At 40.9% G+C, this 15,315-nt stretch overlaps 1 protein-coding gene across 5 annotated transcripts in view; it reads left to right on the top strand.

The window, feature by feature from the left end:
• The window catches only part of ush2a (Usher syndrome 2A (autosomal recessive, mild)), a 190,681-nt gene that overhangs the window by 174,106 nt on the left and 1,260 nt on the right, over nt 1-15,315 (top strand). For 2 of the 5 annotated variants that reach the window (XM_078945239.1, XM_023953554.2), the window contains exons 75-93: nt 3,880-3,961; nt 4,479-4,624; nt 4,787-5,116; nt 5,237-5,598; nt 5,674-6,043; nt 6,580-6,861; nt 6,935-7,104; nt 7,817-8,147; nt 11,463-11,669; nt 11,751-11,843; nt 11,940-12,085; nt 12,160-12,278; nt 12,550-12,648; nt 12,732-12,908; nt 13,368-13,445; nt 13,565-13,706; nt 13,800-13,929; nt 14,175-14,240; nt 14,750-14,947. In XM_078945239.1, coding sequence (XP_078801365.1) covers nt 3,880-3,961; nt 4,479-4,624; nt 4,787-5,116; nt 5,237-5,598; nt 5,674-6,043; nt 6,580-6,861; nt 6,935-7,104; nt 7,817-8,147; nt 11,463-11,669; nt 11,751-11,843; nt 11,940-12,085; nt 12,160-12,278; nt 12,550-12,648; nt 12,732-12,908; nt 13,368-13,445; nt 13,565-13,706; nt 13,800-13,929; nt 14,175-14,240; nt 14,750-14,947 — 3,528 coding nt within the window. Of the gene's footprint in view, nt 1-3,879; nt 3,962-4,478; nt 4,625-4,786; nt 5,117-5,236; nt 5,599-5,673; nt 6,044-6,579; nt 6,862-6,934; nt 7,105-7,816; nt 8,148-11,462; nt 11,670-11,750; nt 11,844-11,939; nt 12,086-12,159; nt 12,279-12,549; nt 12,649-12,731; nt 12,909-13,367; nt 13,446-13,564; nt 13,707-13,799; nt 13,930-14,174; nt 14,241-14,298; nt 14,368-14,749; nt 14,948-15,315 lie in introns of all 5 variants that reach the window. The other 3 variants (XM_078945241.1, XM_078945238.1, XM_078945242.1) reach the window with 2 other exon arrangements.

The raw sequence follows: 15,315 nt of genomic DNA, 5'->3' as shown, positions 1-15,315 counted from the left end.
GCCTCTCTACCTGAATAAGACACACATATACTCAAATGTGCTGTTGAGCACACACTTCTTTTAGGGACATGAGTTCAAATCAAGATATTCTGCAAGTGTGTGTTTGTGAAGACACAATCTAATATGTGCATGCAATTGACCATGTGTGTTAAAGTTCAGAGCAGATAAGAATACATGGATATTTTCTAAAAATGTAATGGCTTATTTCAGTGACGTGCGGTGAGGTTAATGGCTGGTGAGGCACTGACGTCATCAGTCAGATTTACAAACATATGAACCATGAGTATAAATAACTGAGTAGCTTATTCACCATTTGATTGACAACAGTTAACGTTTTGTTTAAAATATAATTTCAACATGTTTTTTTTCATATACAAACTGCAGCATAGAAAAAAGCACAAACGTTATTATCGTCTTACCTTTAGTTGTAAATAAAGTCCATACGCCGCTCCTTCTGAAGAAAATGAGTTGCCGCTTCCTATCACTTCTTCTAGTATTTTTTAGCGTCATAATCTCAGGGCTCACCGGCGCCCCCTAACATGAGGCACGAGAACTGCAACATGAGGCACGAGAACTGCTGGCCTCACCCAGCGGCTTTTTCGCCGTCGTTTAGCGCTCAGCACAAGAAACACGTCCCTCACATACAGTTATTTATAAAAACAAGCACTGTGCATCATATACATCTGCTAAATTATTTAAACTCAGCTCATATAGTACAAGTGATTGAACCGACATACAGAGAGACAGCAGTACCGTCTGACTGCATAGGTATTGCGCAATCCAAGGTGAGGCTCAGCGGGCTGGTGCCTCATCGCACGTCACTTAGTATCTGAACGGCAAATGCGGAAATTCAGCGATTTTGAAAAGAAAAAACACCCAAAAATGGTACATTTAAATGGAAAATGACCGCAAAGCACAACTTACTGATTAAATATAATAATTGAATTTATTTGTTCTCTTTTCTTCCCATAATGACAGGTGAGGCTGTGCCTCACCTGCCTCTCCTGACTGCACGTCACTGGCTTATTTAACCCTTTAACACCAGAGATGTTGAAAGCGGTACCTAAATAAGACATTTTTTGGTTGCCATAAATCTCAACTGATTTACTAATATTGCGTAAGAAAATCACTACTATTAAAGTGTTGCATATCACCTCAAGGCTCTTTTTCTCCACTTCAGAATCCGCTGGAATTACAGTAATTATGTCAACGGTTTAAGAGTTAACATAGTTGAAAGAAGGTTAACACTGAAGCTCTGGTGTAAAAGATTTAAAATCATAAAAAATAAATGTTATTTTACACTTTCACAGTATGATAGCACAGAAAGCTTTGTTTCCCGAATTTCAAGAGGCTCTGACTTTGAAAAAACATGAGGAAATAAACTAGTGAGTTCTGCACACGGTTCCCCTTGCTTTTGTATTTCAGTGACTAACCCTGCTTTCATCTGCTGGATGGTCAGTCAGTCTGCATTTACACTGTATTAAACTGCTGCAGGGTTCACTTACAAGTGAGTTTGACTGACTCCAATGGAAGATATATTCAAACCTGCCCCTTCATTAATATGAACCAAACTGGCTAGTGGGAAAGTGTTCCTATTTGACTACTGTTACATCATTTTGTTTTTACCCATTTTTTAATAAAGTGTACAACCTCCATTATGTCCCTCATGCTTTTATTTCTGTATTTTTACCTTTTTGATAGTTGTGTGTTGGATCCCTGCACACAAGCTGAATTGCTTTACATATATATATATAATTTTACAAGTATAGCTGTCACAGCTATTAGGAGTTATTAGGAGTGTGTTTGAATTTTGCAAATTACAAGGTTTAGTTTCAAAGATCGGTTAAGGAAACAAATTCTTATGTGCAGTACAAAGAAACAAAGCTGTTCTTAACATTCAGTAATGCAACATTAAAATACAATATCCATAATAAAAAAATCGTCAATGCCTGATAAACATATTTTACACTTTCTACTCTAGTGTTTCAGACTTAAAGAGACATTTTAACGTTTTCAACAAAACAATTTCTTTAATAGTTTTGTGTGCACTTTTTTCATAAATGTTCCTTCATCTTTATCATGACCTGCTGTGAAGGAATTTGTTTTAAGTGTGTGCACATTTTGAACATTTGCATGTATGTAAAAGAAATAGTTGTTGTGGGAGCTGTTAATTTAAACTTAATAGTTGAGCGCTTCAGTGTTAGACAGCCTAATTTCCACCTTTTTACGTGCTTGTGCAGATGAATTTCTTGGTGGTGGTGTGTGTGTTCATGTGTGTGTGTTCTCGGTGAGTGTGTGTGTATGATAGAAAGCAGGTCTTTACTGCGGTGTGTTTCAGTGATAAAGTGTTTGAATGTATTGCCATCTAGAGGCATGTAGCAGAGTCTCCATGCTCCTATAAAATCTGCTGGTGCCAGATGCTGCTATTGACAATGTGCATATGTTAACTGCTTTATAGGCCACATGCCTCACATATTTCATGGGCTTGTAAGGTAGCGAGATCTCTCATTTTCACTCATTTAATCTGTCTTTTCCTTTTGCTCCATCTACCTTTTCTTCTTCCACTTTTTCTTTATTTCACCTGAAACCCCAACTCTTACCTTGTTTTTTTGTTTTTAAATAGGTTATTTTGAACTTTTTACTGTTTTTAGTTTTTTAATGTTTTAATTTGTTGTCTTTATTTGCTCCCTCTATCCACTCATATGTCTTTCTTTCATCTCCATCCTATCCCAGCCTTTCTCTCATTGTGTCCCTCCCTCTCTCCGTCTACTGAGAAGTGCTGTAATTTTCAGGAGGATTTAGCTTGTGTCTAGGTGTCTAGGGGATTATTAATCCTGTTTTACTATGGATGAAAAATATGTTGGCTTCCAGACACGAATACACTGAATACATGAATTCCCGTAGTTCATCCTTGGTGCTACGCTACGGTGATTTGTCAGGGATTTTATTTGATTCAGTTTGAATTGGAGCCTTTTTGATCCCCCTGCCGCTTCATTCAAGTGGGTTACCAGTTAATCTCTTTACATATGCTTGGTTATGTGAAAGCATACACTCCTGAACAGTCGCGTTTTAGCTGCAGATTCAACACTTAATAGAAGCATGGCCTCTTGTGTTACACACGCACAAATGCGCACACGCAGAGGCATCGCTCTCACTGAAGCTCACAGCCACAAACAAAACAAACAGGCAGTTGTTAAGGCTACCATGTCATGGCGTGCCAGGGCCTTTTCAAACAACAGTAAGTCTCTTATCAATTAGTAAATGGTGTTTCAAGTGTAACACACACACACACACATAAGCAAGCATGCTGGCCCTGTGTCTGCCAGAGTCTTGGGTTTGGTCCCAATGCCTAAAGCTACTGGCACACACCCTTTGCCTGTGTGTTTGAGGATGTGATATGAAAGGGTGCATGTGTGACATAAACACTCGATCTGAAAGCTTTGAATTTTTACCCACCAGGGACAACCGTTTGCCTGCCAGTCTCTCCTCTCTGCACAGTTTCTCTGGCGTTTACTGATTTTTACCACTACAGAGTCAGTATGCTGAAATGTTGATAGCACAAATCCCAAGTTATGTCATCTGAGCTTGCTATTGTTCTTTTTTATGTGTAAAGCATTGGTTTTTGTTCGTGTGGGATTTGTATGTGTAACTAATTTCCTCATGCTCTCTTCTCCTGCTTTGGCATTTAACCCACTTCAATATTACCCAGTCTCTATTGCCTTTTAACTCTTTCCTAAAGCTGTATTTTGTCTCGCACTGCACTTTTCTCTCCTTCCCGACATAGTTTCTCTGTTATTTCAGTCTTTATTGTCTTACAGGTTTGCAGTTTTACCTCCCTGGGCCCTTTTTTTCTCAAGACCATTTGCTTGTCCTTTTCAGGATTCAATTTTGGAGGCTACAGTCTACGGCCTTGAACCATACACTCAGTACAGTGTTTGTGTCGAAGCTGTGAATGGTGCAGGTCAGTGGAATGAAACTAAAGACCCACTTCGATCATTTCGTCAGCCTTTCTAAAAGCGTTCCCAGTGGTCTTTTAAATATGATTATTTACCATTTTAACCAAAATCCCAAAACTTGTGTGGTTTTTCAGGACAGTTGCTGCAGAGCGCCAGTAGTTCATAAGAATGTCGTCCCTGAGTTGGGGGACAATTGGTCCAAAGCAATCCTACCCCCTTCCCCTCCCCATTACTGAGAGCAGGGACCAGCGTATTTTCTACATGACAAATAAACTCTTTTTCTAACTGCATTTTTTTTCTGCCCCTGATTCACAATGATAAAGAATAAAGAAATACCCAGAAATTCAACTTTGGGCTTCGTTTTCTTAATATATGTCCTCCATCATCAGAAAAATGCCAACACGTTAAAAACACCAAAAACATGATACTCATCGGTGTGGGTCTTTAAGCACTTCATTAAGAAAGTGAGATTACCAAAAAGTATGTACAATGAAAATCTTTAATTGACTTTGATTCCATCAGGAAATGTTTTCAGTCCATGGGTGGACGTCAGGACCTTAGAGGCTTCTCCTGGTGGGCTTGCTAACTTCACAGTTGATCAGAAGGAGCAGGGCAGGGCACTGATGCTCAGCTGGGATGAACCTCTTGCACCTAATGGCGTTATAACGGTATCAGCAAAAAGGACTTTAAATATATGTTTTTTAGTATTTATCTGTATAGATTTGATCCTTTTAAAGGCTTCTCAACATTTATGTAAGCTGTAGTTTGTATATCCTTCCTGCAGAGCTTTATACTCTTTTTTTCTTTTTTTCTGCTCCATTCTTTTGCAGATATATAGAGTGTACAGCGAAGGGAACCTGGAATTCAGCGGCCTCTCTCGTAGTTTCCTTTTTCGCCGTTTAGAGCCATGGAGCATTTACTCTCTAACTCTTGAAGCCTGTACGCTGGCAGGCTGCACACACACCCCACCTCAGCTCATCACTACCGGAGCTGCACCGCCTGCTTCCCAGTCACCCCCTCTACCTCTCTCCATTGGCCCAGATAATGTGTCACTTACTTGGAGCCCACCCTCCCAACCCAATGGACCAATTGGAGAGTATTCCTTGCGTGGAAGAAGTCTTGAGTGGAAGGGGCGAAGTACTGAAGAGGATGGAGGCAAAGTAGGTGCAACAAAACCTGATAGACGTCAAAGTTGTTACTGTTTTATAAGGTTATTTAAAGTGGAATTCTTATTCCATGGCGTGTCCAATAATTATGCATGATTGATTTTATAATTACAGGTGCTCTTCATAAAATCATCCCCAAAAGAAGGGGAAACTCTCTCCTTCACAGTGACAGATTTGCGTCCCTGGACTCAATATGAGTTCAGCATTTGTGCTCACAACCCAGCTGGACAAACCTGCAGCCCCTGGATCACTGTGTCGACCAAACAAGCCCCCCCTCGAGGGTTATATCCTCCAAAACTGAGTCATGTCAAAGAGCGGATCAGTGAGGTCATGGTGACCTGGAATCCTCCATTTGAGCCTAATGGGATTCTTCAGTCATACAGGATTCAAAGAAACAATGTCAGCTTCTCATTCAGCTTTGACCCAACTGTCCTCACCTACACAGATCGAGGCCTGCAGCCATTTTCAACATACAGGTATTTACTTTTTTTTTTTACTTAGCAATTACGCCCAAAAAGGCCAAACCTTATTCTTGTTACCTTTTTTCATAGCTACTCCATCATAGCCTGTACATCTGAGGGATGTACAACCAGCCCTCAGACAAACATCACAACTCTAGAAGCTCCACCGTCCAAGGTGGAAACTCCCACAGTGGATGCTGTCACATCCAGCAGTGTAAGGATTTCTTGGAGTGAGCCTCTGATGCAGAATGGAAAGGTCACAGAATATGTGCTGAAATTGAACAATGAAGATGTCTATCGCGGGAAAGACCTCCAAACTGTGCTGCTGGATCTCCAGCCGCACATGTCATATGAGCTGGTTCTGTTGGCTTGCAACAGCGGGGGTTGCACTCCCAGCATCATCACATCTGCCGTCACAGAGGAAGCTCCTCCCACTGGCCTGGCTGCCCCAACTCTTAAGGTGTCCCCTTTTGTACATTATTCTTGAACTTTTGGTGTTTCATAGAGGAGAAATACTGTATATCCATTAAATTAGAAAAGAATACATTAAAACATTTAAATATTTCTGTCATTTCTGTCTTTCATGAAAATTAAATGAGTTGATTAAGGGTGCATTCAGACTGGGAAAACCATTTGTTGCAAAAATTATGGAAGTCCTGCACTTATAGTTCATTCAAACTTTATATTTCGCTCATAAGTTTTTAAAGCGTGTATCAACGTCAGGCCCAACACTTTTTAGTCCGAGGCTCAGTCCGATTGGAAACAAATCGAGACCACCTCCAAAGATGGGTCCGAGAGCAGTTCCTGGTCCCGGACCACTTAAGTGAACCAAATGTGTCTATTTTTAATGCACCCTAAGGCTTTGTTTAGTTTTGTACCTCCTGTTTCCTTCCTAATAATCTAATCTAACATAATTTACTATAAAAAATGTACCGTATATGTAATATTTCACAATAATAATTTAGGGTTATCTTTATTTTTCCTTTTGGGTTAAAGGTCACTGGTCCAGAGTCGGTGGAGATTAGCTGGAGGCCACCAGAACATCCCAATGGCATCATCACAGGGTATGAGCTCCGCAGGGATGGTGAAGTTGTTTATGTTGGCACAGAGACCCATTACCACGACTTCACACTCCTGCCAAGTGTGGAGTATAGCTATGTGGTCAGGGCCAACAACAGCAGAGGTGCAGTGACTAGCCAGGCATCCACAGCAAAAACTCATCCTTCATCGCCTTCTGGTGTCAGTCTTCCAGTTCTGAAACCATTGGCGGGTGGTCAGGTGGGTCTTTTTTTTTTTTGTCTTTTAACAAATGAAAGTAGGACCTTGGTATAGGTATCTTATTTGTTAACAGGTGAGAGTTGGTTGGCAGACTCCAGCTCGTCCAAATGGAGACATTGTGAGTTACACTGTCGACCTTAGAGATCCTGTCCACCTCAGGGTCATCAGCTCAGTGTTTACTCTGGAGGACAGTGCCTTTTCTGAAAAACACACCATTCTGCATGGCCTGGATCCTTACCACCGGTTAGTCAAAGAAAATGTTTACCACAGCATATAGCAGAAAAATGTTATATTGTCTAAAAATGGGAATGTAAGTTACAGTACAGTACAAATTAGTGATATTTACAGGATATAATGTGGGAGAGTGTTTGATCCTACTTTGCTTTAAAACAAATCAATCACTCGTCTTACATTTTGTTGTACGAAAAAATATCATAGAATAGAAGCATAAAATCCTCCTCAAATCACTGTCGGTTCTTCATGGTTAGGTTCAGCATTAAGACAGTTGAGATTTTCAAACAAGGTGTTAAATGCGTGAATGGAGCCGGTTTAGCTCGTGCTGGTTTGCGGCGCCTTCCGTCCGTGAAACCAGGGTTCGAATCCGGGCTGCTCCCTGTTCCCTTCTCCACCTCCGTGCCGGCTCCAAGCCTGGTTTGAGAAGGTTGCGTCAGGAAGGGCATCCGGCGTAAAACATTGCCAAGTTTACCATGCGACTTGTTCGCTGTGGCGACCCCTGATGGGAGAAGCCAAAAGAGGAAGAAGTGTTAAATGCGTGAATGGTTTCCTTTATTTTTATTTAGTTTTAGTTGCAAAAATATATATACTTCCATATGAAAGACTTGTGTGGCAAAGACAAGGAAAACAAATATCTCAGAGAAGAATTTTTGATGTAAATAGTTTCTAAAAGAGTTCAAATAAAGATCCAGCTCTAATTATGCTTTCTGTATATGTGCAGGTATGAGGTAAGAGTGGAGGCCTGCACAGCGCTGGGCTGCTCCTCAAGTGACTGGTCCTCTGTACTCACGCTGGAGGCTCCCCCTGCTGGACAGATGCCACCTTTGTTAGACCTTCAACTTGACCCAAACACCAACCTGCAGACCTGCTTTCTGGTCACCTGGTCTCCTCCAGCTAAGCCAAATGGTAGAATTCAGCGCTATGAAGTGCACCGCAAGCTGGACCCCACCCCTGACAGCAACAGAACCCCTCCAGCCACCGTTGTTTACAAGAATATCTCCACTGCCTTCAAAGATAGTGAACTCCAACCCTACACTCTATACCAGTATCAGGTATAAGCGGCAGACCTATAATTAGTTTGTCACTTTTAGAAAAGATTGATCTTTGCTTGCAGGGAAAAGAAAAAAACTCTTCAGATTTGTTTGGAGAAAGGTCTTTGTTCGATTTTAAAAAGAAACAGTTACAGTTAAATATTTGTTGTTTCTTCAAAAGTTATTAAAATACTAGAAACCAAGGTAGATGTCATGAAGCCGGAAAGCCAAAAATATACTGATCAATAACATTTTTTTTTGCACTTACAGAAGAAATCCAAAAGATTTGTTTGAATTAGTTTTGTAGAACAAATAGCTGTTGTGACTCAAACTGATCATTTTCATAGATTTAACCACAGTATCCATAAGTACCAACAGACAGCATCTCACCCACTAGTAATCAGACAGGTGCTAAATGGACCAGTCCATATTCATGCTGTTGAGCTTGTCCATTGGTGCACTAATTGACAGGTTAGCCCTTTGGAAACAACAATAACATTAGCACTCCTGCTTGTCAGACAAGAGCTTAGGCCAGAGAAGCGAGGTAATTGATTGAGTTTGCTTGATTGCGGTGCCGTCTTTATTTACGAGAGTCCAAATTTATGACATGGGAAGGAGGGAGGGAGGAGCTATGGGAGATGACGAGCGGGCAACCACGCCATTAATCACTGGGCCCTCTGAGCACTCCACTTCCTGATTACCAGCCAGCCAATCAAATTAACTGTTCGCCTCCTTGGTAACAGAACTCTTATTGGAAAGACCTTTTAATGGTGACCGCTACATGTCCCCGGAGGATTCGTCGGTGAGGGATTGGGCTTCATGAACAAGCTGGTGATATGTGTGGCCATGAACACCGTATATAGTTGTACTTAGTGTTTGGAGTGTGCTTGTAAACATTTATCTGTGTCCCCGAGAGAGCCGCAAACAGAATTTATGGATTTAGTTTCAACTTGAAAGTTATTCTTCACCCCTTTCCTGTCAGTTTTTAGTCTTTAAATGTTTTTGTTTTGACAGTCTGTCTCTACATTCACATATCAAGCCATCCATTTACTCACTTTCCAACTTGTTTCTCTGCTGATCTACTGGTAATCAGCCAGAGCCTCATTCATTCTCTCCGTATGTCTGTGGCGTACACAAGGATGAGTCAGTTCAGTTTAGCAGACCACAGCACATAGAGAGAAATCATATTAGGCTAATTACACTGGGTCATAAGCTGCTATTGACAGCTTTATGCTTACTTTTAATTACTGCCCACTTTCACACAACTTAGCCCCTTCACCCTAAAAGGATGCACCCGCCAAGTTCCTGCGCTGGCCTATCGGATAACTCAAATCCAGTCTCCAGTCTAACCATCCAATGACAACGCTCCTGTACTCTCTGGGTGTGTACGGAAATCGTTTGTTGCCATGGTGGCTCTTTTGCTGCCATGGCAGCTAACGGTGCGTATTTTTATTTTGCATGTAACGAGCCAACTTGTGGCCCAATAGGATGCGAGAGAAGAAGACAGAAGAGGAAGCAATAAAAAGCTTGTAGATGATATAGGGATGAGAAGAGCTCTTCCTTTTAGTGCTGGACCAAGGGCAAAGTGATCTGGACTTAGCTTTAAACCTTTATACTCTTTTCTGACTTGGTGGCACAAACTTTTTAATCTCCCTCATGGTCTTGCGTCATGTTTTGGCCTTAACTTTGTTGCTATATGGAAGAAGAAGATGGTTGTTGCTGGGTAGCAAAGTCTTACAGCTTGTGGTTACAGAATCACCATCTTATCACAATTTCTGATAAGTTTGCAGAAAAACCTCTTAAATGCTGTCATGATGAGGTCCATAAAGTTTTGGACCATTACACGATGTAACTTAGTGTGTAAAACAATTCTAAAAACGTACTTGCTTGTACTACATATTATATTTTGCTAAAAAAAGATTTCACCAAATTTACCCGAAAATGAACTTGTATCTCAATTAATGTCTTGTACAGATGGAAACAAAACACAAGCTGTTGACTCATGAAGTATATGCCAACAAAGTTTTGTTTTACCTTAATTTAAGCTGTTAGACCATCTCTCTACTTACCCTAAAAAGCTCTTCGACTAAATTGGGATAATATTTTCAATAAGGTTATGTTCAAATAAAAAAAGAATAATAAACTGTATGGGTGTATTGTTGGCTCATATGGTCATATGCTTAAAGAAAAAGAAAAGTTGGACAGCAGCTATACTTCTCTAATTTTTTGTGCAAACAGGACACAGTAATAATTCACCCAATTTTATTTTTAGAGAACTTGCAGGTCTTGCTTCCAACTTAAAATGAAAAGTAATTATTACATTTTCTGAATCAAGTCTGCCTTAACCCTTGTGCTATCCGAGGCGCTTTAACGTTGGGAGTTGGGTCATCTAGACCCACTAGACAGTGCCGTGAACCTTTTTTCTTCAATGATTTGTGATCTTCACTGGTGTCCATGGATTACATGAAATCTTTTCACCTTTATCCACCTTTGTCATGGTAGGGAGAACACGTCAAAGTAAGGGTGGGGTCATCTAAGATAGCACAAGGGTTAAGGAGATGCTATTCAGAACAGAAATCACATGTGCCACTCTTGGTTCATGTGCTGTTTTGCCCAAAAATTGTGACTACATTTTGCTGTCTATTTTTGGTTTTCTTGTCCATCTTTCTGTCATCCTTCCTTCCCAAATCTCTTCATCCGTCCTTCCTCTTCCCCCCTCCCCATCTCAGTCCATCTGTGCTGTCACTTAGATCAATCAGTCTGATTGATCACGGCCTAATTGACTATTATTGAGGTTAATTTAACTCTTAACATAATCCACTGGTGCACATGCACGCACAAAGCTGTGGTCAAAACCACAAACAACAAAGCACACGCTCAGACACACACTTTGAGCACCAAAGCTCAGACCCATCCATCTGCCTTCTGCACTACTTCTGACAGGCTACAGATGACTTACACATGCAAATCTCCACCCTGCCTGACCCCGTGCTATGTACACCCTCTAATTATACCCAACACAAGCACACAAATAAGATTACCATGAGTGTGTGTGTTTGTGAATAACTCCTTGATGAAGGTGAAAAGTAATTGTCATGCAGATATGTTGGTGTGGGGTTGCATGGTGAAAAGGTTTTGCTCTCGCTGCTGATGGTGGTTTTGATGGATAGTCCTGTGAATGAATTCACACTCCTCTGTTGCTGTGGTGAATATTTGTTAATTAAGGGAAAGCTTTCATCTGTAACACTTCCTGAAATACTGTTAAAGCAGACATATGAGGAAGGTTTGTGGCCCTCGTTCTTGGGAATGGACCAACGTATGGTTTGTAACCGGCAGGTGTGGGCGGTGAATTCAGCTGGTCATTGTGCCAGTTCGTGGGTCAGTGGGAGAACAGGTCCTGCCCCACCTGAGGGCGTTAGCGCACCTATTTTCCTGCATGTTTCTGCAACCTCTGCTGTCGTGGACATCCATCCTCCAGCCAAACCCAACGGGATCGTCAGTCTTTACAGAGTGCTGTCCCTGCAACGCAACAACCACACTCTGGTAAACGATTTCATTGTTTTACTCAGCCTCTGTGCTGTCTTTGATGGAAATTGAAAACATGGCTAAACTCTCTTCCTGTAGCTCTCAGAGGGAACCTCCCTGCAGCAGACACTTTATGATTTACACCCTTTCACTCAGTACTGGGTTGGAGTTGAGGCCTGCACCTGTTATCAGGTATTAATATATGCCTGCTTGTTCATACATTTAGTTTTTTTAGTGTGACACAGAATTTTATAAAATCTGTAATGTGTCTTTTGCAAAATCCATCAGTGTTGTAGTCGGGGTCCATTGAGAAAGCTTCACACCCTGGCCGCTTCCCCAGCTGACCAGCCCCCTCCTCGTCCCGTCACCCTGACGTCCCGCTCCGTGCAGATGGAATGGGATGAACCTTTAGAACCTAACGGGATCATTGAGAGGTAGTAAGAAATTATTTTTAAAAAGTCTCCAGTGAACAAATGACTGGGATTTACCTTTGTCTTTCTGTGTCCAGGTGTGAGCTTCATCTCAGGTCAGGATGCCCACCGCCCCCACAGCCTGTGCCCCTCCCCTGCATGGTGGGAGCAACAGAAATCATTTTCTTTGGAAAAAACAAGAGCTACAATGTTACAGGTGAAATCCCAGAAATGCCAGGTATTTGTATTTTTAAAACAAATATTGTGTCTAGACTCACTTTATGATAAAAAGATCAAAACATAAAGACACCATGAGATACCAAAGACAGAAAACTGATGCAGCAACTATTATTTGGCATCTTAGTTATAATAAAGATCATTGGTGATAGGTGAGCTGTAAATCTGAGCCTCAGAAAGAAAACACATGGAAAGTGAAAGTTTTGCAAACAGAAACAACTAAATATATCTGAAACTCCTCAACCGTGCAGGTCTTCAACCGTACTCCACGTATGAGCTGAGGGCTGCTTGCTTCAACAACATGGGCAGCGCTGCTTCCAACTGGACTGCTGTTCGCACACTCAGTGAAGGTCACTTTATTCAAACCAGCTGAGTGTTCATGAGAAGCTTAAATCATATTCTAAACCTGCTAAATGTTTGTCTCTCCCATCAGCTCCGCAGTATGTGTCTCCCTTCTTAGTGGACAGCAACCTGACCATGATTTGGCTGGACTGGTCGGGGACCTTCTCCCTGAACAGCTATTTGAAGGAGTACACCGTGACAGAGAGTCAGCTGAGGGTCTACACTGGTTTCTACAGCTACCTGCATATCCCACGTATCTCACGGAAAAGTGGGGGTTCACACACCAAATGCAAACTGAACATTTCTGTCTTTTTAGGGTGGGGTTTTTTTTTTAGAACCCTTTTTACTTTATCACCTTAAAGTCCCACTTCCAGCATCTTTTACTATATTGTTCTCAGTTGTCTTTTAATTATGATTTTAGGCATTTTTCCGTCTGCTCCTGATTCACAACGATTTGAATAAATAATGTTCAGAAATGTAATTTTGAGCTCAATTTTCTTTATACATGTCTTCCATCATGAGAAAAATGCCAAAAGAACATGTTAAAAACACCATTTTCATCGAAGTGGGTTTTTAAAAAACAGGTGCAATTGTAGACACTTTATGGAGAAAGCTGGGCATTCAGTGTCAAACAAAGAAAGGCTACATAATTATATTATTGCCTTCACGATATGAGTTTGAGGCAATATTTTAATTTAGAACATCTTGCCTTTTCTGTCTTCTGCAGCTCTGACCTTCCAGGTGACGTGTACAACAGACAGCGGCAGTGCCAGCACTCCCACAATCAGATACAGCCCAGTCATAGGTCTGAAAACACGGCCGATCAGCAAACTTTAGACAAATCCGTTCTTAATAAAAGTTACTCAAATTAACAAAAAAATACATTGACTTCTGTTTTTTCCTTTTTTAATCTTTTGATTGCAGGTCTCCTTGAGCCTGCAGACACTGAAAAACAGGGTGTCAGTGTGTCTCCAACACCCGTTTACTTTGAACTGTGGTTCATACTGCTGTTTGCCCTTCTGGGTCTGTTTTTACTTGCCTTACTGCTGGGCCTCCTTTTGAAAAGGTATTTGAGTGAGAAAGATTTCTGAAAGATTGTTTGTTCCAATCCCTATCAAATGAAGAACAAAGAAGAACATTTTTGTTTTATCTGTTTCAGAACTTTGAGGAAAAATCCCACAGCCAGAGAGCGCCCTCCACTGGTAATGCTTCAGAAAACCAGAAAGTCTGGTGGAGAGATGTACACAGTGAGAGACAAAGAAAGGAGAAGCTACTCAGACACTCAGAAGGTGGTTATGTCTAATTCTAAGTCTTATATATACATATATATATATATATATATATATATATATCAACTATCTATCTAACAACTATCCATCTATCTATATAAATATAGATAGGTATTCATTTATTTTCAATTTCTGTAAATTTCGCTCATTTCATTCCACTTTCCTTGTCGCCTTTCGTTTCGGTCGTTGCTGTACTTTCTTCCATTACTGTTGTTTCCATCTTTCTTTCTCTTTGTCTCTCTCAGAGGTCCTGTCCTGAGCTGTGCTCTAAACATCTCTCCAGCTTCATGCTCCATCCTGAACGCCCCAGAGTAAGATTTTTTCCCCCCTGCCTGACCCCGAAATGTTTGTCTTACTGTCCCCCTGCAGTTTGACACAGTAGCAGGCTGTGTTGAGATCAGCAACGTTATACTTAAAAGCTACACTATGTACACAGAGGTATGAGATTGTGCAGGTTGATGTAACATCCATGTTTTGTGTTGGCATCTGCATGCTTTGTGTGTGCATGTTCTTAAATATATAGTTTAAAATAAGAACACATCTGATCTTTGAAATTAAACTTTAAACATTTCAAATTCTTATCAAGCAGTGCCCCCTGTTGGATATCTGCAGTATGACACAAGTGAAACAAAGTTATTCCACTTCAGAAAACGCTCACTTTTACCTTTGAATTGTGTTCTGTCCTGTAACTAAATATTTTTTTCAGTCACGCAGTAGTTACAATAAACTTCCACAAACTCTTAGCAGTACTAGAAGCAACTCACTTGTGCAAAAACAAATCCAAACATGAACCTTTTTGGTCTGCAATTGTGTCATGTAGGGTCTGACAGACACAAGTATTCCAGGTGGCGGCCCGCGCTTCGGCCCCATGTCTGTCCTGCGGGTTCCCAACCAGACAGAGTTCACGCAAGCTTACTCCCAGCATTCTTTGCACCGCAGCGTCAGTCAGCTGATTGACCAAAAGTCACTTATGGTGGAGGAAGGCTGGGATAACCCTTTGGGACACGATTCTGGACTGGTAAGAATAACCTTGTTGAGGGAGGCAACAGTGGTAACATGGGAGGGATCACTAAAACATTTTATTTTAGCATATAATAATATATGCACATTGTAAAGCAAATTGGCTTTAACTAAAAGGGAAAATCATCAAAAATCTGCCAGATGCTGCAACCTGAACATGTGTTCCTTTAACCCTTCCGAGTGAGTCTTATAAATGATGAAATATAGGCTAAATAAATCTGTAAAATCAAATCACAAAAAAAATCATGGTGGAGATTTCATTACTTTAGTGATGGGTAGTGTGATTTTAGTTTATTTCATGCATTTGTTTAAGATAACTTCCATTCCGCAAAACGTTCTTACAGTCCACTCTGCAGGCTCTTGTCA

The sequence above is a fragment of the Oryzias latipes genome, chromosome 3, assembly GCF_053564925.1.
Source record: "Oryzias latipes strain Hd-rR chromosome 3, Olatipes_Hd-rR_3.1".
Classification (NCBI taxonomy): domain Eukaryota; kingdom Metazoa; phylum Chordata; class Actinopteri; order Beloniformes; family Adrianichthyidae; genus Oryzias; species Oryzias latipes.
Note: the sequence above shows the minus strand (reverse complement) of the source record. Positions and strands in the feature narration are given on the sequence as shown.